Here is a 22,805-nt window from a genome sequence, read left to right as displayed (position 1 = left end):
GTTAATATCGAAAGAAATATTCTTAAAAATCAAAGAAATTTGAAAGACAATGCTAACTCCATCAATTTTCCTAGAGTAAAGTGTCGTTTGTTCATCAAATAGTATAAAGCTAGCCAAACAAATTTCAATCAAACAAAATATATTATCTATCATACTTAAAACTACTCTTTGACGTAAATATGCTAATACTCTTTGCATAGAGTTTGATGCCACTTGTTGGGAAAGAATCATCGAATACCTACTCACAATAGTTAATTTTTCTCACCTTGTGTGATCAAAATAGGATCTAAGGAAGATAGACAAACACCAAGATTTTTAACGGAGAAAATCCGAAGTGGGAAAAGCCATCAAACGAACTCCGAATCAACTTCACTAAAACAATAGCGGTCACACATAACTTTTCATCAAACCCTCTGATCCGAACTCAAGTGACACACTCTATTCCATCACAGAAACCAAAATTTGTCACCTGAAAATAGCGATTTACAAACTTAGCCAAAACAGTATCTACGAAGGTTAAATTAAAATTCTGACTGTTCAAAACCTAACTCCGAAATTGTGAATGTCAAAATTTCATCTCAATTGGAGTTCGTTTGACATCCCAATCTAGGCTTGATCTCGTGATGGTCGGAGCTCCTTGACAGACGATTTTCTCCTCTGCTCTTTCTGCTGCTGCAGCTCTGTTTTGCTTGGCTGGTTAATCCTTGTGCATATTAGCTTATGCTATTTGCACACATAATACTCCAAATTCTCAACATTTATACTGAGAATGCAAATATATACTAATATAACATAAATGATATAACCAATAAAACTTAGAAAGGCGTATATGCATATGGCCGAGTAAGTTATTTTAATTTCATTATTGGGCTATATTCCATTATATATAATTTATATCTATATATTTTACTACATATTTTCTTGTATACAATCTATATATTCTATTATATAATTAATTAATAAAATTTAAAACAATTTGTATATATCTCCTTACTATATGATAATGACGTGGCAAAACGAGAGAACTCCGTTTATGGCGTAAGAATTCTACTTGGGCTTTATATATATATATATATATATTATATGTCTCGACCATTCATAATAATAATAATAACTATATTTATTCACATCATTTTTAGTTACATAGTAAACGCATGACCCATGCGCTACTCAAGTGGATACAAATAAACTAAGACTATTAAAATAAAAAAAAGTACATAAATAATTAAATAAGAGCAAAATAAATAAATTTCAATGGATTCTCTACTTATATAGAGATATGTTAATCTTTTTTTTTTGAATTACGGGGCCAAACCCAATTTATATTAATCTTTTACGTTATGTGATGTGGATAATATTTTGAAGGAAAGATAAAAATATAGAGAGAGGTGATGGTGGCAAAGGCAAGAAAAAGGAGAGAGAAGGAAAAAAGTAAAAAGAATATAGAGAAAAGTACAAAAATCCTTGTGGTTTGGAGTCGGCATCCTCTGTGGGTACCAACGATCTCGGTGAAAGGGTTAAGATTGCCAATTGGTGGGCTCAACTGTCGAATTGACCAGAGACTTCAAGTCGGAGTTCCTAATCGATTTGCAGGCTAGTGTCCTTCGTGGGTACCAACGACCTCGGTGAAGGGGTCGGGGTCGCCGATTACCGGCCCCAACCCCTGAATCGATCGAGGACTCCAAGTCGGAGTTCCTGATTGATTTGCAGGTTGGGCAGCCAATTGGCGATCCTGACCCCTCATTCCCTTTCGATTTTCTTTCTAGGACTAAAATGAGAAGTTGATAATAGAAATGATAAAAGAAAAAAAAATTAGAATCAAAATGATTAAAAGGCTAAAAATTGATACTAAAAATGAAAAAACTAATGTCGTAACTTTATATGGCTAACGGAGTACACCACATGGGGCTAATTATCCATAACAGAAGCACATGGTACAATTTGTCCCGACCCCAAATCACATGGGGGATTTTTGTATTTTTCCGAAGAAAATAATATGAGAGAGTGAATGCTAGATGGGTAGTTTTTTGTTGTATTTATTATTTTATCATTTACTAGTGGTGGCCATGTGCTGGACGAGACAAAATGGGTATTATAAATTGTTGGATTTATAATCAGTAACAATATATTGTTACATATATAAGATTTATGGTAATTTAATTTCACAAATAAGATAAGAAAAACATACATAAAAAAAAAAGAAGAGAAATCAATCTAAGTCTTGAAAAATCAACATTGTCAAGATAAGATGGATTTTCGTCTTCAACTTTGTTGGGATTCATTGTCAAGACATGATGGATTTTTGTCTTCAACATTGTTGAAGGGATTCATATGGTGTTACATGTTTTATGTTAATATCATATACAAAAAATTGAAAAACTTAAAAGTTCTACAAAAGTTTATGTGTGAAAAAAATAAAAATTTGAAGAACACACATTCAAAAGTCTAATTATAGATGTAGTAAAATAAACTCATCGGCTTGCCAAAAATTAAAGAACTCTAGTGGTAGAAATATTTTTCAAAGATGGATCAATCACAATTTATATGTCGTACCCCCGCTACTTATAACATATTATACATAATATAATATAGATAACACATCATATCTATGTAAATAAGATTTAATTTATTTTTTAAAAAAGTAAATATGATCGTATGTAGTTTATTTTATCTAGTCTTTTCATAAAATATTTATAATTTTTTTTAAAAAAGAGAGAAAATAATGTTCGGTCTCTTAAATCTATATTTACATGAATTAAAATTTCGTTTTCATAAAAAAAGCTCAAAAACCGAAAAAATAACAATTAGTCCCACATATCTATATTTATATGTTTAAAAAATTTTGGGTAAAAATATTCCTCTAAAAAGTTCAGGAAATTGAAACAAAACGGCCGGTCCTGCAAATCCATATTTTTATGTTATAAGTCTTAAAAATAAAAAATTTTAAAATAATGAATGGTCCACAAATCTGTATCTATAGATTTTTAAAAGTTTAATAGAATTTTTTTTTGAAAAAAATTAAAAAGTTGAGAAAATTTCATTTAGTAACTGAATATTATGAGACCATTTAACTGGACAACAGCTTATTCACTTTATATCATATATAGATACAGATTTTATGGTTTTTATCAATTAGAAATATCTTGTCAAGGTCTTTTTGAGAAATGAAAAGTGGGATGAAAGGGAAGCCTTTTCCTTTATGATACTATATATATATAAGAAGATAAACATTTGCGTTGCGTTTGGATGGGGTAATTAGAACCCATTCCCATTCCTGCGGTTGGTTTCACATTAAGGGCTGAAATTCAATTCCGACTTCCCTTCTATTCCCCCTTCAGTCGGTTTTGCAACTGGCCCCCCCCACCCCATGTCAGTTTTGCAAATCTGACCTAATAGCTAATACGGCAAATATAGGAAAAATAAAATCACCCTCAAACTCAGACGTGATCTGACAACTTCCTCTGCCACCATCACCGTTGTCCATCGCCGTTTATCGCCAGTTAACTTCCATCCTCCAGCCTTTGACCAACCTCTCCTAGCCGGTCTCAACACGACAAGGCCAAATCTAGCATTGGTGTGTCCAAATCTCGCCGCCACGAGGAGATTTAGCCGTTGGGAGGATTTCAGTGGAACCCTAACTTGTGAGCCCTCGCCAAGTCAAGGCTCGACAAAGGGGCTTCAAGACTCGCCATGGGCACAAGGCGACCACTGGGTTCATTGAGCCATGGCTCAAGGCATCGCTCACGAACCATGGGCTTGAGGTTTTGCGAACCAGGTCTCCTGAGCCAGGATTTGTTGAGTCGGGGTATCGCAACCCCCAAGCTGGCCTCGCCAACCCAGCGTGAACCCACCCATGTGTCCCGCGAGCCTTGGTTGGCTCAGGTGGGCTCATTCATGGTGGGGAGCCACCATGACATAGTATTTTTAAAATATTTTTATTTATTATTATGTTATTTAATATTTTTATTTTTAAAAAAGGATTGCATTCAATTTTTTTATAATTTTTTAAAATCTCATTCCGTGATAATTTTGGTTCAACCAAACAAATCTTTTGAATCAGAATTTTAATTCTAATTATTCAAGTTTTCTCCGATTTTTAATTATAATATGTTAATTCCATTTCAGTGAATTAAATGCCACGTAAGAATAAGGAACTTGGGTGGGCTTCAACAAGCCCACTAAGCTGGGGCTCACTTATAATCATCAAAAGGCTGCTTACTTGGACTTGGCCTACTTCTGGAGTGGGGCCCACTACTCCAAGTTCCAACTGTTTTTTAAAGTCAGTTCCATCTTCCTCTCCCCCTCCATTCATTTCATTTCCCGGCAGTTACCCTTCCTATATGCTCTGCTCTGGCTTTCGTAATCCTCTCTAGCCCAGATGCACTTGTCTTTCTTTATATCGAATCCGAAGACACTAGTCAGGTGGGTTCTCTGTGGCTAACGCAATAGCAAGAGATCCATACAGCTTCATCACTAACTTTGGCCCGTCTGTGATGCATTACGTTGAGTAGGTCACAAAAGACCGACATTGTCAATTCCTCACCGGTTTCGTGAGATTTTGAGGAAGCAAAAGTCTAGGATTTATAGCCAAATCACTAACATTCAGAGAAACCTTTCTGTGAAGAAGAAATACTAGAATCTCGGGCTTACATCATCAATAGGAACACAAATCTCCTTCACAAATGTATGGTAATTATATTTTATAACGAGGAGCATAAGACCCAGAAATACATGGTACATTAATATATACTGTTTGGAATCCAAACGAGTAAAGAAAAAGAAAAGGGCTACACCATTGCCATTAACATTACTCATCCCATTTTCTTAAGTACTTTTAAAATTAGAAAAAATGAAATTGCGTTTCTTAAATTAGTATGAAATTGGCCCAAAAAGGAAAAAACGAAAGAAAGAAAAAAAAGTAGGAAGTTAATATGTAGTTAGATCTCCCATCCCATCCCACCCTTTGCTTCCATTTGTTGAATTTCGTAAGAAATAGCAATTCAAAGGCCATCACGAAAGAGAAGAGACTCCATTGAATTGATTGACAAACACGCACACCCACACGCACACACTCACTCTCTCTCCCCCCCCAGGTTCCAGGTTCATCCATTGACCTCTCCCTTCTCAAATGGTATTTCCGTGTTTGGGCCAACCTTGGTTTCTGTTTGTGACTCTTTCCTGCCTTCTCCTACCCTGACATTCATAGGATAGGATACGAATTACGATACACACACAGCCATGATTGTTATCCGTGTAATGTTGCCAATGGCGTGATGATATAATGATGTGATCACCAGATCCAGATCATGACGAAGAAGTTGATGCTTCAGCTGTCAGCAGGCAACCTTATGGACCAGCATGGGGCTCGCAGCGGGGAAGACGGCATTGAGTTGCCCTATACGTGTCAGCTCATAACAGCGATCAATTCTCGGGGCATTTGGTATGGGGACGACCCTTTTGCCTTCTCCGTCCCTCTCCTCATGCTCCAGCTCTCCCTCATTTCCCTCTTCACCCGTTCCATTCACCACCACCTTCTCAAGCGCCTCAGCCAGCCCTCCATCGTCTCTCAGATCCTTGTAAGCTAATTTAGTCCGCGTGCTTATCCCTTCTACTAATAAAATGAACATGCGCACTGCCAATTGCGGACAGGTTGATGATTTATTTCTTCCAGGGTGGTGTGATTCTAGGTCCTTCAGTACTCGGGCTCAACGCTTCATTTGTGAGCAAGGTATTCCCAGCTAAAGGCAGGGGCGTCTTCGACACCTTCGCCCTCTTCGGATTCATGCTCTTTGTATTCCTGATTGGGGTCAAGATTGACCCTTTCATTGTCCTGAGGTCAGGCAAAAGGACGGTGGTTATCGGCACTCTTGGCTTCTTCGTGCCCTACACGCTGACCAGCTTCGTCGCATTCTTGCTCGATCATTTCCTCTCTTTGGACCGCAATGTCTCTATAGCAATTCACTTGATAGTAGGGATGCTCTCCATGACAGCCTTCCCTGTTGTAGCTTGCTTTCTTGCCGAGCTCAAGATACTTAATTCTGAAATCGGACGCTTATCATCTTCATCCTCAATGATCTGCGATGTTTGTCACTGGTCTATCATGACACTCAACTATGTAGTCCGATTAGCCTCCACAAAATCGTCGAGGACTTCCTTTGGGTCAATCTTATCGATGGCTCTACTCATCGGGCTCATTGTGTTTGGGATCCGGCCGGCTGCTTTATGGGCAATCCGGCATACTCCAGAAGGAAAGCCCGTGAAAGAGATCTACATTTTCTCCGTCCTTGTAGCACTGCTATTGTGTGGATTTACTGCTGAAGCAATAGGTCTCAATGCCTTCGTAGCATCGTTTCTTCTGGGTTTGGTCATACCTGATGGGCCACCCTTGGGGGCCACGCTGGTGGAGAGGCTTGATTGCTTCGTTACGATGGTGCTGATGCCGCTATTCTTCACTATATGCGGGTTGAAGATGAACGTTTTCTCGATAAAGTCGTTCAAGAATGTCGGTGTGATTCAACTGATTGTTCTCGTCTCTTTCCTGGGGAAACTTTTAGGCGTGGTGATGCCTGCACTCTTGCAGAGGATGCCACTCCGGGATGCCTTCTCTCTCGGTCTTATTATGAACTCCAAAGGCATCATCGAATTGGCTCTCCTTCATAGCTGGAAGATGTCCAACGTAAGTAAGCCTTTGCTATAATATTCACATGAGAATTAGTTTCTGAAATAATTAATCCATTCCGTGTGGCGTACGTAAATACCAACAACTAATATGTAGCTGCAATGCTCTTAATCAACAGGAATTACATGAATGGTGCAGGTCATGAACGAAGAATGCTTCTCTATTGTTATTATCTCTCTGGTGGTTGTGACAGGAGTCATCTCACCTGTAGTGAGGATCCTCTACGACCCTTCGAGGAGATTCATTGCTTACAAGAGGAGGACTATACTTCACAAGCGGCAGAACGAGGAACTCCGCATACTTGCCTGCATCCACACCGAGGACAATGTGCACGCGACTATGAAGCTCCTGGAAGCATCGAATCCTTCCAAGGACAGCCCCATCAGCTTATGTGTGCTCCACCTCCTGAACCTTGTGGGGCGGGCATCATCCCTTCTGATCCCGCACTTTCCTCAGGATTGGAACAATAAGTCGTCCAGCTCTCAGAACCAAAACCTGTCTGAGCGAATCTTTAATCTGTTCAGGAAGATGGAACAGAAACACCAAGGCCAGATATTAACACTTCGTTTCTACAAAGGAATCTCTCCTTATGCGACGATGCACAATGACGTCTGCTCCTTAGCATTGGAGAAGAGGATCACCCTCATAATAATCCCTTACCACAGGCAGTTTACACAACCCTGGGGGAAGGTGGAGTCAATTCATGCCTTCAGGCACCTGAACAAGAACGTTCTCGACAAGGCTCCTTGCTCTGTAGGCGTCCTGATCGATCGCAGCAACAGGAAGAAGTACTACCGGCCGAACCACATCGAGGCTTCCTCCTACTACAGGGTCGCTGTTCTCTTCTTTGGTGGAGCAGATGACAGAGAGGCGCTTGCCTATGCGAGAAGGATGTCAGAACATTCCCATGTGCTCCTGACCCTCATAAGATTCTCCTGCTGTGGTCCGATGGAGATCGCGAGCGGGACTGCCAGGAGCAAAATGCTCGATGACGAGATTCTCGAGGACTTCAGGTGCAAGAATAATGCTCAGAGGAATAAAGAACGGGTCTCTTACCAGGAGGAGGAGGTGAGGGGGCGGGGGGACGTGATGAGTGTGTTTAAATCCATGAAGGGCTGCTACGACCTTGTCATGGTTGGGAGGAGGCACGGGGAATCCAAGCTAATGCAGGAGCTCAGGAAATGCAGTAGTCGTGATGATCAATTAGGAACCATCGGGGACATACTCGCCATGGAATATGATAACGGAGGCGAGTCTTTTATCTTGGTAGTGCAGCAGCAGACCCGAGTCTGGGGATTGAGGGACCCCGAGGAGTCTACAAGACTGAGAAGAATTAAATTGTAGAATTTAGCTAGTTTTTCTTTCCTGCAATCATCATATACATATATACACGCCGCGTGCACTTTCTTTCCATTAATAATAGTAGTAGTAATAATAATAATTATTATTATTATTATTATGTACCTGTATAGAATCTATCTAATCTATATAATGATAGGGAGTTAGCATTATCAGTCTTCTATTTTGATCAGTGTGATTTTACTTACACGAGGATGATACAAATGGATGAATGAGAAACTACACGGATCCGATATGGTCATCAATATAATGTACACTTGCCTGCCCATCTCCAATTTTCAAAACGAACAGTAATATTATGTAGGATTGGCTGCAGCGCGGTTGACGTTTCCAACTGTTTGTGAGATAATTGAGATAATAATTCTGCATTGAATCGAACATTAAATTATAGCGATCCATCACTTCCTATCGGTACCTAGCTAGCTGGCTAACTAGCTCCAGCCTTCAACTTGGTGAATGCATACATTAATTCTCCCAAGATTCTATCCATTGTTGCAGACACAAACCAGAAGATGAAATGCAAGAGTCATCGTATCATATTTTTCGTGAATGATACTAATGTCAGGTCGGATACCGCACTTATATATGTATTTTTTCGGTAATAAGGGATGCACATAGGTCTAATACAAGTAAATGAAATAAAATTAAACAAAAGTGCACCTAAATCCCACTGGTGAGGATCGAACCTATGACTTCTTGATTTCGGACAACGTCTTATGTCACTACACCAAGATCTCTTTTTTAATTTCAATTTTTTTATTTAATGTAACCGTTCAAACAATTTTTTTAGAGCACCATCAGATATTTGAATGACTAATGGATCCGGTTAATCTAGGTTTCGAACATGATCAGTTCATTACGGAATGTAGCTCCTTCTCCAAAGGGATAAAGCTCTCTATCCAATTACAAGTACAAAATCACCTAAAACCAACTCACATAGGTAATCCATTAATCTAGGTTCAAGTGGAGTCAATCTTATAAGGGATAAAGCTCTCTTTCAAATTACAAGCACCAGACCACCTAAAATTAACACACGTAGTTAAAAAGGTTATTTCAATATATTACCAATTTAAGTAGTCTCTTACTATTTGTGATTTTAAAGATGTCTTTTTAGTCAGTGAACACAACTTTACGCCGACTGAGACTAATTCTCGCTTGATTGACTTGACTGTGATATGACGAGATGTTTTTAATGAACATCAAACCTCTACTGCAAGTCATGCAATTAATTAAGAGGGCTACTTAAGGCCTATTATATTACGATCATAATTTTCTAATTATAATTATTAAAACCTCAAAGTAGGACTCACGGGAAAGGACATTCACTTTTATATCGTATCAAATATTGATCGGTACAATATTTTAAAAAACCTGAATCACTATTATTAATTGAAAGTTCATAATTTTTACATTCGAGTAGTTTTATTATTATTATTTCAATTAAACCAACATTGGTTATTATATAAACTAATAACACAAATAAAAGAAATTGAACAAAAAAATGTTCAACTTGCGGCGGTGCGCTGGTATTACACTCTAATATATGGATAAAATAACGTCATTCATTACTGATGCCTCTGATCTGACGCAAAGATTCACCAATCATTAATAGACCGTTAATTCCCTTTTTGTTGTTTGCATTGCACTGATCAAGGCACAAATTTCCCACCGCAGTGAGCCATTTACCCCCTCGTTTCTCTCTCTCTCTCTCTCTCTCTCTTTTTGGGTTCTTTTTTGTTGCTTAATAAATCAATGGAATCCCATGCATCTCTCCACCCAACTCCTACTCCCCCCCCCCCCCCCCCCCCCCCCCCCCCCCCCCCCCCGCCCCCTCTCACGCCTTGATGCCTTCTTCTAGTTCTAAAAATTGCACTTTCCCTCTTGACTCCCATCCCATCATTTTCCTGGTTTTTTTTTTTTTGGCTCAGCCATTCGTTCCTTCATTCATTCATTTCCTCTTTCTTTTCCATCAGTCAATTATCCGGTGTTTTCCTTTCCTCCTACTCCTAGGAAGAGAAAAAAGCTGTAAAACTTCGATTCTTTCCACCATCAATCCAAGGAAAAAAAAAAAAAGGAGGTGCACTGTTTGTTCGTTTTTCCGGACGCTTATTATTGAATTCGAGCAACTAATGGAAGCAACAGGGACGGTGCTGAATGAGAAGTTAGTGTGCCAGAATGTAGACACGGTACCTTCGCACTCTGGCCATCGCTTCTGGTCTGGAGGGAATCCCTTTGCTTACACCATGAGGACCGTCTTGGCCGAGCTCATCCTATTCTTCTTCATGACCCAACTCCTCTGTCTCCTTCTCAAGCCTTTCCGCCAATCCACCACCATTGTATCAGTCATAGTAAGCACTTCATCAACACCGGCCATTAAATTAATTACCTGGTTCATCTTTTCCTTATAACTTGGGAATGTCCGAATGTGTGTGTTTTCTTTGTTCGTTCTGCTTGCTGCAATTTTTGCATATTCTCCAATGATTCCTGCTACGGACGTACTTTCTTTCTTTCTTTCTTTTGTTTTTTTTAATAAATTAAAACGAAGTTTCTTGACATATCTATTAATTGTTTGTGCTAGGCCGGTACCGTGATCAGCCTGGCACTTCATGCACCGCACACTGATAAGTTCCTGCGGCTTGGAGACAGACTAATCCTCAGAACATTTGCCGAGTTTGGATTCATGATGCACATGTTTGTGCTGGGCGTACATATTGACCTCACAACGTTAAGAAACACCGGCAAGAAGGCTGTTGCTCTAGCTATCCTAGGCTCTGTCCTCGCCTTAGCATTAGGAGGTTTCACCCTCGGCACTATACAGAGAATCAGCCCTTTTGATGCTAACCTCCGAAAAGGCATAGCGCTGCTCCTCCCCGTAAATTCTATGACTTCTTGTATCGTAACCTTCAGCATTCTTCACAACCTCAACATAATCAATTCTGAGGTGGGCCGCCTAGCTGCCTCGAGTGCCATGGTTAGTGATGTGTTGGGCTGGTTCATGGCTTTTGTCGTCGGTGGTTTAGCTGTGGCCCTGCAAGCCTCGACAATGGAACCTTTATTTCCAATCTTCATCACACTTTCTTACTACTGCGTACTATTCTTCCTAGTCCGACCCTTCATAATCTGGCTCACGAAGCAATCCGAGGGTGAGAAACCGATGCATGAAACCCACTTCGTCTTCATCCTATGCATAGTCGCAGCCTCGTGCTTCCTCGCTGAATGCCTCGGTCAACATTCTAGCCATGGAGCCTTCTTCTTGGGCTTAATTTTACCGGACGGGCCACCCTTAGGCCCAGTTTTGGTGCAAAAGCTCGAAACTTTTGCTTCCACTTTCATCCTACCAGTATACTGCACACTCAGCGGATTAAGGACCGATCTCCATTCTCTAGCCACAGGCACGACTCTGAAACTTGAGCTTCTCATAATGGCGGGTTATATAGGAAAATTTGCTGGCATCATTTTCCCGTCACTCCTCTGCTTCCATATTAAATTCAGAGACTCTCTCTGCGTCGCTTTGATCCTTTGCTGCAAAGGCATCATGGAGATTGCAATTTATAACCTCTGGAGGGACATGAAGGTAATCACTTGTGCAAATTAAAGCGAGTACTAGTAATGTGATACACATCACTACTACGCTTACATATCGGATAATGGCGTCGTGGAGCTTCAAAGTTTCACGTGCTCCATTATCACTCTTCCTTATTTTATGATCCATATGTTTATTAATCTGCCGGTTTTACCTTTTTCAGGTGATAAACACTCAACTGTTCACCCTTTTGATGGTTAATATGGTGGTCGTGACGGGGCTCGCAACATTTACTGTGAGCTACCTCTATGACCCTTCGGAAAGATACAGAGCCTTTAACCGTAGGGCCATTAAGTCCACAAATCAAAACCTTGATCTACGGGTATTGATATGCATCCATGACGAAGATCATGTATACCCTATGATAAGTCTCCTCAGAGCCTCTAATCCAACAAGAAACAAGCCGCTTTCCGTTCTCGTTCTTCATCTCCTGGAGCTCAGTGGGAGCGCATTGTCTGTGCTTACCATGACCTCACACTATCAATTTATGAAGAAACCGTTTCAGATAGTCCGGTCTGAAAAGATCGTGAGTGCCTTTAACCATTACGAGAAGCAAGAAAGAGGGCATGTGTCAATGCAGCATTTCACTGCGTCCGCCCCCTACTCAAGTATGCACAATGACATTTGCACCCTCGCGCTTGATAAGAAGGTGAGCATCATTATCCTCCCATTCCATAAGCAGTGGACCTCAGAAGGAATCGAGACTTCCTCCCCTTCCATCAGGAACGTAAATAGAAACGTTCTGGAGAAGTCCCCTTGCTCCATAGGGGTCCTTGTGGATCGGAGCTATATACATGGGACAAAGTCGGGTTTTGACGGTCAATCTCCTTATAATGTTGGTATGCTCTTCTTTGGGGGCCCCGATGATAGCGAGGCACTGGCTTATAGCAAAAGAATGTCCGAGCACCCAAGTATTAGTCTCACAGTTGTCCAATTCAAACCCGAGGGAGACTATTCTGAGCCATGTGTGCTCCACGGCAAGTGTGATGGTATCGACGTAATGAGCAATCTGATAAATGGGTGTAAGATCAGGAACAAAATGTCCATCACCTACATGGAGGAGGCCGTGAGAGACGGGTTGCAGACAACTCATGTTATTCGATCGATGGGAGATAAGTTCGATATGGTTATTGTTGGGAAACATCAAGACCCGAGCTCCCCTGTCTTGCTTGGTTTAACAGATTGGAGCGAGTGCCCTGAGCTAGGGGTTGTCGGGGACATGCTAGCTGCCTCAAACTTTCGATTTTCAGTTTTGGTGGTGCAGCAAGAACCATTAATGGGGAGCCAGTCGTCTCTGAGACATCTATCGAGCCATAGAAGCAGTAGCTAGCTGACTAGATTGATAATCTTATTCCAAGGGAATGCAGCTTCTACACTATACAGTTAGTAACAGGAACTAGATAGGGAATTTCGGCGAGCCATGCCTGACTATTGCACAGGTCAAAATTTATATGGCTTATACATTGAGAAGGCATGCATCTCTGGCTTGTTTGCACATGAGATTGTATAGGATAGGAGACCGAATCATCGGCACATAATGCTCCTGATTGTAGCAGGATAGAACGTACATATATTGACATAAGCACGTTACAGATAACTGTACCATACCTTACAGGTTCGGCATTCATTTGAAATACCTTCCAGGAACAACATATACATATGTCTCCAGTAAGTGTAAAGCTTTGCTTTTCCTCAAACGGATGACGTGGAATTAAGATGATATTCATGTTCGTGATTATGACCTGTATAGTATATCAAATAATACCTTGAGATCGACCGCCAAATGCCAATCCCAAGTTATGGTATCGGGAATAGGCTCATATGGTGTTAATTGTTTTCCCAATCAACTATGACAAAACAACAACCGTGACGAGAGGAGACGCCTTCATTCGGAAGGTTAATCAATGCATGTGACATCATGTATATATGTTCCTGACTTTGGCAAGGGACAAGTGCCAAAGTTGCTCCGAGTACGTATAATAAACAAGACTTGTGTGTAATTATCAATCCTCGTACATTAATCATTTCCTAAAGTAGCATGTGATGCGACAGACTTTTGCGATACTTCTTTTATACTTTTTATAAAAGAGAAAAAAGAAAAAAAATTGAATAAATAAATCGTAACAAACTTTGTATTGTGTTGTGTAGTGTTGTTTGTTTTTGTTAGGACCGAATTAATATGGTTCTTTCACTTCACCCAAAAAAAAAGAAAAGAAAAGGAAAATGCAAAAACAACTATTCCTAGACAAAGACTTAACGGGCTCTCTGCTCCGCTCCGCTCTGCTCTGCTCTGCTGGAGAAACTGCAAATGAATTCTATCTTAATTATCACCGAAAACTTGGGAACAAACAAACAAACCAACCAACCAACCACAACATCTCCTTCCAGCCTTAGGGGTGCACCTAATCATTTATAAGCATCCGTCCCTTCTCTTGAATGGATCCTCGTACAAGTAGTATTTTGCATATCCCTTAGCTTTCTTGAAATCAAGCAAAACAAATCTAACCCTGCCGTGCATCCGCTCGCGTGGAAGGCAGTTGAGGGAAGATGAACGGCAGCGTTAATATCACAAACAACAGCTATTGCGTGGCTTTGCCCCCGAAAATCAGTTCCAAGGGTATCGGGGTGCCCGGGTATCTGAAGGGCCATGTGCTGCAATACGGGTTACCACAGTTGGAGCTCCAGATGATCACCATCTTCGTCCTCACACACGTCTGTCATTTCATCCTCAAACCTTTCCGCTTACCCGTCTTCGTCTCCCAGCTACTCGTAAGTAGTCTCTTCTCTTCCACTACTCTAAGTATCCTTCCCTACGCCTGTATGTTTGCACGCTGCGAATGAAAAATTACATTAATCTAACCAATTTTACTCGTATAATATAATTACTCACTCTGCCCTTTCTTGCCCAACACGTCACCGACTAATCAGCGTGCTTCTCGTTTCGTCTCTGATTGAGCAGAGTGGATTTATTCTAGGCCCGAGTATATTGGGGAGACACGATCTGGTGAGGAAGTTTCTGTTCCCAAAGTTCAATGAGATGGGGTCGCACGCGCAGGAGATCTCCGATGCAATGGAGATGTTTGGCTACACGCTCTTCCTGTTCCTGATCGCGGTGAAGATGGACATGGGCATGCTCCAACGTGTGGGACGGAAGTCGTGGGCCATTGGGGTCACCTCGCTCATCGCCCCAATCCTGGTGGCCACGGCCACCCTCACAGCCTACTCGAGGATGCATAAGCCTGCCAAGAAGGACTTCGAAGAGCTCTCCTTCATCTCCATCGAGCAGTCGCTCACGTCCTTCCCCGTCATATCCTGCCTCCTCAGCGACCTCAAGCTCAGTAACACGGAGCTGGGACGGCTTGCCCTGTCCTCCTCCTTGGTCAGCAATATCCTTGGGATCCTGCTCGTGTTCTCGACCTCCACTACCAGAATGGCACCGAGCAGGGCCTTCAGGGACATCTTACTGACGATCATTTTCCTGCTCATGACCGTGTTTGTACTCCGAGCAGCCATGAAATGGATTGTCAGGCATACCCCGGAGGGACGTCCCGTCAAGGAAATTTACCTACAAGGCATCCTGTTCCTCGCTATCTCCTCTGCCCTGTACTCCAACTTCGCTGGCCAGACCATCCTCCTTGGCCCTCTTCTGCTGGGGCTGGCCGTGCCAGACGGACCGCCGCTGGGGTCTGCCCTAGTGAACAGGCTGGAGTCCTTCTTCACGGGGATCCTCCTGCCTGTCTACGTGACCTCCACAGTTGCAAACACAGACCTCGATGTGCTTGTGTTGGAGATAAAGAGAATCCCGATTGAGGCTGCCGTAATCTTCATCGTTTTCGTGGCCAAAATGGTGGGATCTATTCTTCCCCCATTGATCTGCAAGATGCCGTTCAATGATTCCCTAGCACTTGCCGCGATCCTGAGCTGCAAAGGCGTTGTGGAACTGGGCACTTACAGGTTCCTACACGGCCAGGAGGTAATTTAATTAATTAATTAATTATATACTGTTGTTATGTTATGGAATCATGGACGTTGTTGTTGTTCTTGTTAGTGTTACGTAGTAAACTTAATACGTGCTCTACGTCCTCTCTCGTACCGCACGTACTAATTTGACAAGAATTCCTCTCGATTGGACTCTTGGCAGGGCCTCGCTGACAGGATTTACTCTCTGGCGATTGTATCCGTCTTTATCTCTGCGACTCTCACCCCGATCCTAGTCAGGTGGCTCTTCGATAGCTCAAGGAAGTATGGGGGATACCAGACAAGGGACGTCATGCACCTGAAGCCGGACATGGAGCTCCCTGTGGTCACCTGTATTCACACCCCCGACAACATTTCGTCTGTCATAGGCATGCTCGGCTGCCTCAGCCCAGCAGCGGAGAGCCCAATCGCGGTCAATGCCATCCACCTGGTGAAGCTGGTGGGCCAGGCCACCCCGGTGCTGATATCCCACCAGCAGCAGAAGAGAATCGAGAGCAAGTCCTATTCCGAGGACATGATCCTGGCCTTCACCAACTACGCGCGCAACAACATGGGTGCGGTTCATGTGAACTTGTTCACAGCCATCTCCCCGGCCAAGCTGATGCATGAGGACGTGTGCTATATTGCACTCGACAAGCTGACCTCCCTGATCATCCTCCCGTTCCACTGCAAGTGGTCCTGCGTTGACGGTGAATTGGAGTCGGAGGACAGCGCCGTACGGGCCATGAACATGGCAGTGCTGCAGCGGGCTCCATGCTCAGCGGCCATACTCGTAGACCGGGGCAACCTGGGGCAGGCTGCCACGAAGCCGCACTTCCAAGTGGGGATGTTCTACATAGGGGGGGATGACGACAGGGAGGCGCTGGCCCTGGCAAAGAGGATGGCTCGGGGCCCGGGGCTGGTGTTGACGGTGGTACACCTGTGCGAGGAGGAGGGAGGGAGGTCCATCAGACTGGATGAGGTGATGGAGGATGAGGTGTTGAGGGATGTGAGGGAGAACGCAGCGGGGCCTAACGTGATGTACAAGAGGGAGGTGGTGCGGGACGGGCCGCAGTCGGCGCTGCTCATACGGTCCATGGTGGACGAGTTTGACCTGATCATGGTGGGGCGGAGGTACGGGATGGAATGCACGCAGACATCGGGGCTAGGCGACTGGAACGAGGTGGACGAACTGGGGGTGCTGGGAGATCTATTAGCCTCGGCGGATCTCCACACGGATGCGTCCCTCTTAGTTGTTCAACGACAACAGAGGCACTAGCATCGTAATAATATATAGGAGATTAATGGAATGTTACTTCTAAATTCTTTTCTTTTCATTTCTTTTCTTTTTAGCATAAAACGATCGAATAGGTTAATTAATATATATATATATATATATATATGTACATAGATAGCCACTTTTTTAAAAATATATACATACGAAAGTACTGGATGTACATATCTATGCTATCTCTATACATATATATATATAAATAAATGTGAGGTGTTTTCAATACTTTCATAATCCCCAAAATACCCTTAACCATTTCTCTCTCTCTCTCTCTATATATATATATATATCTATATATAGAAACCCCTGTTTCAACACATCGAAACGCCTCTGCCAGTCTTCCAAGCAAGCAACCAAAAAAAAAAAAAAAAAAAGGAGTCTCTGCCAGCCAGCCTTTCCCCCTTCGCTTCCACTGTTTCACCGTTTTACCACTTTCCCTTCCCGCGCCCCTTCCTTCAAAATCCGTTGCTTTGCGCAGATTACTCCTGCGTCCTGCCCAACGGACTTCTCCCATGGCCAAACGCCCTTCTTGCCGACTCCGCCACTGCCTGCTTGGCCCTATGCTGACCCGTCAAACTGCTGCCCCACACTGACCCCATTCAACCGTTTGTGCCTATTCACCGACTTCCTAATCGTGGCTCTACACACATTGACCGCCCAATCTCCCTTCTTCCGCTCTCTCTTTCTTGTTTGGTACCCAAATCATCTCTGTCTGCTAATTGCTGGAGGACCAATCTACCTAATATATACAAGCAGCCCACGAATGTACGTTCAGGAAACTCTCTCTGTATTTTCCTCCCAATTTATTTAATTCTCTTCCTTTTGGCATCCTACCAATTTCTGCCGTCCTTTGTTACCCATATTGCACTCGATCGTATGTAATGTGTGCCCTCTGCTTTTTCGATGATTCCTTCATGTAGTTTGATGTAATTATCCTCTTGCCACTATGTATAGTAAGTGCTCGATAAAATGCTTGTATGATGTCATATATGAAACTGTCCTCTTGTATGTGCAGCCTCTCTTATACGCTTTTGACATATGCTTACCGACATTCAATCCTGTCCTTGTGATATTCTGAATCTTTTCAATAGATAGGCCCCCCCTTCTTTTTTCTCTCTCTCTCTCTCTCTCTCTCTAGGATTAAACATGTTCTAAAACTCGTGATAATTGCATTATTATCAATAATATTGTGTTTTTTTCTTTTTCGCCTTTCAGTGAAGTGAGAGAATAAGATCACACAATTTTACTAACGCTTTCTTTTTATATTGTATATGCATATGTATGTATCACCTTTACCTGTTGCTTCAAACTATGTAACGAAGGGAAATGTGCTTTTTCTTTGTTATCCCATCTCATGCCTATGAAGTGGACTGTGAATGGGCTCTATCCATTGCTTTGTGTTCGTGGGAACTTTGTCATTAATCGTCATGGATTAGAGACTCTAGGTCTGGTAAAAAAAAATGAAGGTTAAATATACAATAACTAAAAGATGAAATAGATAAAATGGTAAATGTTGCCTGTTCAGATACATGCACACATAGACACGTGATTTTCAATTTTATATTTGGTGACTGTGGTCTTGGTTTATTTTTTATTGTATCAGGCAGGATTTATCAATGGGATTAACACCGGGAATTTAATGAGTAGTGACTGTCCTCAGATGTCAATACATGGATCCTTTAAGACAAAGAAAATGGATATTATTAGTTTATAAGAGACAAATTTAGGAATTGCTCAACCAAGACTTGCTAATGTACTTTTATTCATGTTTTTCTTCATCGTTAATATGCTAATATTCATGTTTCTTCATATGATACCAATTACTCTATGTATTGTTTATCTTGCTAGCATGATCCATCTCCTAAGAAAGATATCTACTTCTATAGTGTTCTATATGACTCAAGGCAGATATGTTCCTTTGGTTAACCATAATTCCTTGTGTAATGTTCGCTGCAAGGCTCGAGACATATTTAAACCTTCCACCATGTAATTGGTTGTATTATGACTGTTTATTTGGTGATTTGCAAAAATGATGCATTTCATCATACTCAATTTGATTTTTATTTTTCCTTTTGATGCTTTTATTTATTTTTAAATTAGATGAGGCTGACACATTTATATTGCCTGTGCAGTTACACCTGCCTGTTTTACATTCTCAAAAGTTGTTGTCGATCTCGGTTTATTCATTGTAGGCAAAAAATTGAACGGTTACTCATAGTAAGCTCTCTTTTGTTTTTAAGCACTCGTTTTCTTGCTCAATCGGATCAATAAGCTGTTTATCTTTTCCTTAATGCGTATACTCTGGATCTTTTGGCCTTGACTTAGACCTAATGATCGTGCAAAATTAAGTGGTCAGCGGGTTTTCCTTGGGCATTTTTTGAAGCATTAGCCAATATCTCAAAAGCAAGTACTTGTCGAGAAAATTAAAGCTATTTTTACTCTCTTTTAGTTCCCTTGAAATTATTCACCATCAACTTCTTTTTCATGATTATTTTTACTCATTTTTTGTGTAAGTGATTTTTTTTAATGATTTTTTGTACTCTTATAGTAATCTAACTTTAATTATTATTTTTAATATACAAATTTGTTTTCTTAGTAGTGCGTAAGGCTTAATCAATACTCTCCATTATGTGACCTGGTCCATTCCCTCCACAATATAAAGTAAAAACATAAGACCTAATCAGTACTATACGTTATACGACTTGATCCCTCCATAATAAGGTGATAACCTTAAATAATAAATCTCATTACCTTTCTGCTAGAATATTAAGCATTTTAATTTTGTCTGCTTAGTGTTAACAAAACTTAATCATGAACCAGGATTTTTTATTTTTTAGTTTGTCACTCTACTTTTCTATATCAATGTTGAAACTTTATTGTAGAACTGAGGTAGGCTGAGGCAGCAATTTTTGGACTCTGTTGGTGGAACTAAGCATATTTTGGACTCATTCGGTCAACGATAATGGCTCAACTCCTAATGAGAAGCTAGAAGTGAGGCATAGGAGAAATGTCAAGTTTATTCTTTAGCCTTCAAGACAAGACTCAGATACCTTTATGTAAGACAGTAGAATCATGTCTTGATAACTTGTATATTAACCCTTTGGAATTGGAAGCTTGCCCTTTCTGAGATAATCGTCTATCCTATGGTTGAAGGAATATCTATGGTCGAACAAATATATCATGGTATAAGGGGTATTTCTTGACTTCTGGAGAGCTCAAGTTGTATATAGTCTACTATCAGACTTCCTACTCTAATAATAGGCACTCACCGCAATAAATTGCACTTAGCTTTTGGTGTTAAGTTCCAAAAATGCATTGCTCGTAGCGAGTTAGCTCAACAGTGTAATGACTTCATATACATTATTCTGAAAGTAAATTTAAACTACTTCCTAGGACAGAAAACACACTTCATAATTAAATTTACCACTGTATATTCATTTATATGGATATTCTAGAATATATGTTTATGATAGCTCGCATCATATTCATTTATAGTGATTTTCTGCCTCTGCCATGGAGAGAATTCGAATCGTCTTGCACTATCCTCTGGTACATTGTCAGTTGTAAGAAAAATATGATGTGAAATATTTCTCACTCAATCTCATGAAAGTAGAGAATGAGGTTCAATAGTGCTTTGAAAGTTCGTTTTCATTCTGGAATTGGATGAACCGTGAAATCTCTCTGCCAATTCTTTCTGATTTTGTGCCAATTCCTTTGTTCTAAATTCACGGATAATCTGGAAATGTAGATTCGTATGAGTTGTAGTCTTTATTAATTTTCAGTTAGTGTTTCTTGATCTACTTGAGCATTTTTTTGGCTACTCTAGCTTCTTCTTTTTTTTTTTCCGAATGTGTAGATAAATTAGCACATGCTAATATTTTTTTATCTTTTTTTTTTCCCAAATTGTTATAGGTCATAAGCGGAATTCGCTCTCTCAAAGTGCAACACTGCTGACATTTGATTTTGTTGTTTGTCCAAAATACATGGAAATGTTAGTTCAATTGCTCTTCTTTGCTTTGTGTTCGACTCTTGTTTCTTCCTACAGGTCTAACAAGACCTCTATTTTTATTGGAATATTTACTCCACGGTTATTTATTCCCCTAATTTTCGTTGGTCTACTCCATTGTCACATGATGGGAAAATGTGGGCTTGTGCCCGTCCTAGATGAAGGAGAGTTTGCATTTGGAGGACTTATTAAAAGTACTAAGAGAATGGGCCTTATAAATCAGTATGGGGAAATAGATCCTGTGGTTGTAGCACGTAATTGTGCAAAATTAGATATGTTATTTAAGCTTCTGTCAACAATGGACGATAGTGATCATCTCAATTACAAAATCCCAAGTTTATTTGATTTTCATTGGGGTTGGCTAAAAGGTCATTTTATGGTAAAAATAGTAGAGCTGCTGATTGTCTATTTACCAGTTCAATGTGGCATCGCTTGGTTCCACTTCAAAATGAAATTGGTTTCCATCGTCTCCGGAGCTTCTCAAGCTCTGCCAGGGCTAATGGAATAGAGAAATATAGTGCTGATAACTTAAAAAACTCTTGGATAGAATAAGACATCAGTGGTGAGAACAAGAACTCAGTCTCACTGATTAGTAATTTTCATTTGTATTATTGTCCACGGTATCCAATGAGAAAAGCTATATTATGTACGGGAAGAAATGTGCTTATTTATGATACATGCACTGCAGTTTTTTACAGTTTACTCTATTATGTCTGCTTTTGAGGTTAACAATACGATTGACATACTTGCTATAAATAGTATTACATTGATAATAGAACAACACGTTGCACGTGCTGTTACACTATGATATAAAAGTATGACAAGTTTCTAATTTTTAATATTTCAAAAATGGCCGTATACCTTGTGACTTTTTCTTATACATTTTCAGCTCGTGATTTTTGCTCGTACATTTTCAGTATATATATATATATATACTATTTCTATTCATTGCTCATTTTCGACGTTTTATTGCTTCGCATTTCTCTCAATTGAGTTACCCCTTCATCACAAGTATATTTGTTATTTCATAATCATTTATAGTTTCAAAATTTCGTTGCAATATATGTTTATTTTCAACGTCTGTTGTTTCAACATATTCATACATTCTATCTCATCGTCATGAATCACGTGGTTTTTGTTCAAAACTTCATGTTTCCTCAATTTTAGTTCAAAAAAATACTCATCTCCTTTGTGAATTTCTACGTTTCTTTTAATATATTTTATTGACATGCTATTGATGTGCTCTGTTAGTATGACTTTTTCTCACACTTTCTACTTTCTATTCATTGTTCATTCTCAACATTTATTACTTCACATGTTCTATCATATATTGTCTCAACTGAATTAAACTTTGTATATTTTTTTAAAAGTACAACCATTCCCAAAGTGTTTCTCTAACTTTTTTTGCCCCTTTGTCCTTAGTAAATTAGTAATATAACCATTTTACCATTTAGTCAAATAATACAAATTTTGCTAAACATCATCACTTTATTTGGTTTCAGAGTTAAAATCACAAAAATTTTAACTTTAACTTTAACTCAACATACTACACAACAAAAATACACATTTTCCAAGTAAAAAATTTTAACTTTAATTTTAACTCAACACATTATACAATAAAAATACACGTTTCATAAGTCAAATTTATAATCTCATTTCATTTGTCTTTTTTCACAATCAAAATCAAAATTATTTTTATTTCAAAACCAAACGCAGCATATATATTTTCAATAACATGGCATCCTTTCATTTGTTTTGATAGAAAAACTAACTTATACGTATTATTTCTCATGACCTCTCGATTTCAAGGCACCATTTTATACTTTTTCACTATAAAAACTACATATCATGCTTTTTATCATAATTATTCACTTTAACAAATGCATCATACATGAAATAATTTCTCCATTCAACTTTAACGATTCTTCTC

General features: G+C 40.2%; 3 protein-coding genes across 7 annotated transcripts; all 3 read left to right on the top strand.

Annotated features, from left to right (window-relative positions):
• The first annotated feature begins 4,923 nt into the window (after nt 1–4,923).
• On the top strand, nt 4,924–8,190 carry LOC116199315 (cation/H(+) antiporter 15-like). The gene is made up of 3 exons (XM_031529637.1): nt 4,924–5,576; nt 5,672–6,676; nt 6,818–8,190. Exons 1-3 carry the CDS (start codon nt 5,307–5,309, stop codon nt 8,021–8,023), a joined length of 2,481 nt encoding a protein of 826 aa, XP_031385497.1. The 5' UTR covers nt 4,924–5,306; the 3' UTR covers nt 8,024–8,190.
• A 1,977-nt stretch (nt 8,191–10,167) lies between these two features.
• Nucleotides 10,168–12,951, top strand: LOC116200650 (cation/H(+) antiporter 14). Its single transcript, XM_031531475.1, has 3 exons — nt 10,168–10,386; nt 10,617–11,612; nt 11,785–12,951. Exons 1-3 carry the CDS (start codon nt 10,168–10,170, stop codon nt 12,949–12,951), a joined length of 2,382 nt encoding a protein of 793 aa, XP_031387335.1.
• A 654-nt stretch (nt 12,952–13,605) lies between these two features.
• On the top strand, nt 13,606–21,222 carry LOC116198587 (cation/H(+) antiporter 4-like). Of its 5 annotated transcripts, none has more exons than XR_004155348.1 (3): nt 13,606–15,594; nt 15,763–17,634; nt 20,782–21,222. XR_004155348.1 is itself a non-coding variant. In XM_031528772.1 (2 exons), exons 1-2 carry the CDS (start codon nt 14,659–14,661, stop codon nt 16,855–16,857), a joined length of 2,031 nt encoding a protein of 676 aa, XP_031384632.1. In that variant the 5' UTR covers nt 13,606–14,658; the 3' UTR covers nt 16,858–18,119. The 5 variants fall into 5 exon arrangements, 1 of the variants encoding a protein (XP_031384632.1); XR_004155349.1 differs by lacking the exon at nt 20,782–21,222 and adding an exon at nt 19,752–20,072; XR_004155350.1 differs by lacking the exon at nt 20,782–21,222 and adding an exon at nt 19,002–19,153.
• Nucleotides 21,223–22,805: the final 1,583 nt, after the last annotated feature.

This window comes from Punica granatum, chromosome 3 (genome assembly GCF_007655135.1).
Source record: "Punica granatum isolate Tunisia-2019 chromosome 3, ASM765513v2, whole genome shotgun sequence".
Lineage (NCBI taxonomy): Eukaryota > Viridiplantae > Streptophyta > Magnoliopsida > Myrtales > Lythraceae > Punica > Punica granatum.
Note: the sequence above shows the minus strand (reverse complement) of the source record. Positions and strands in the feature narration are given on the sequence as shown.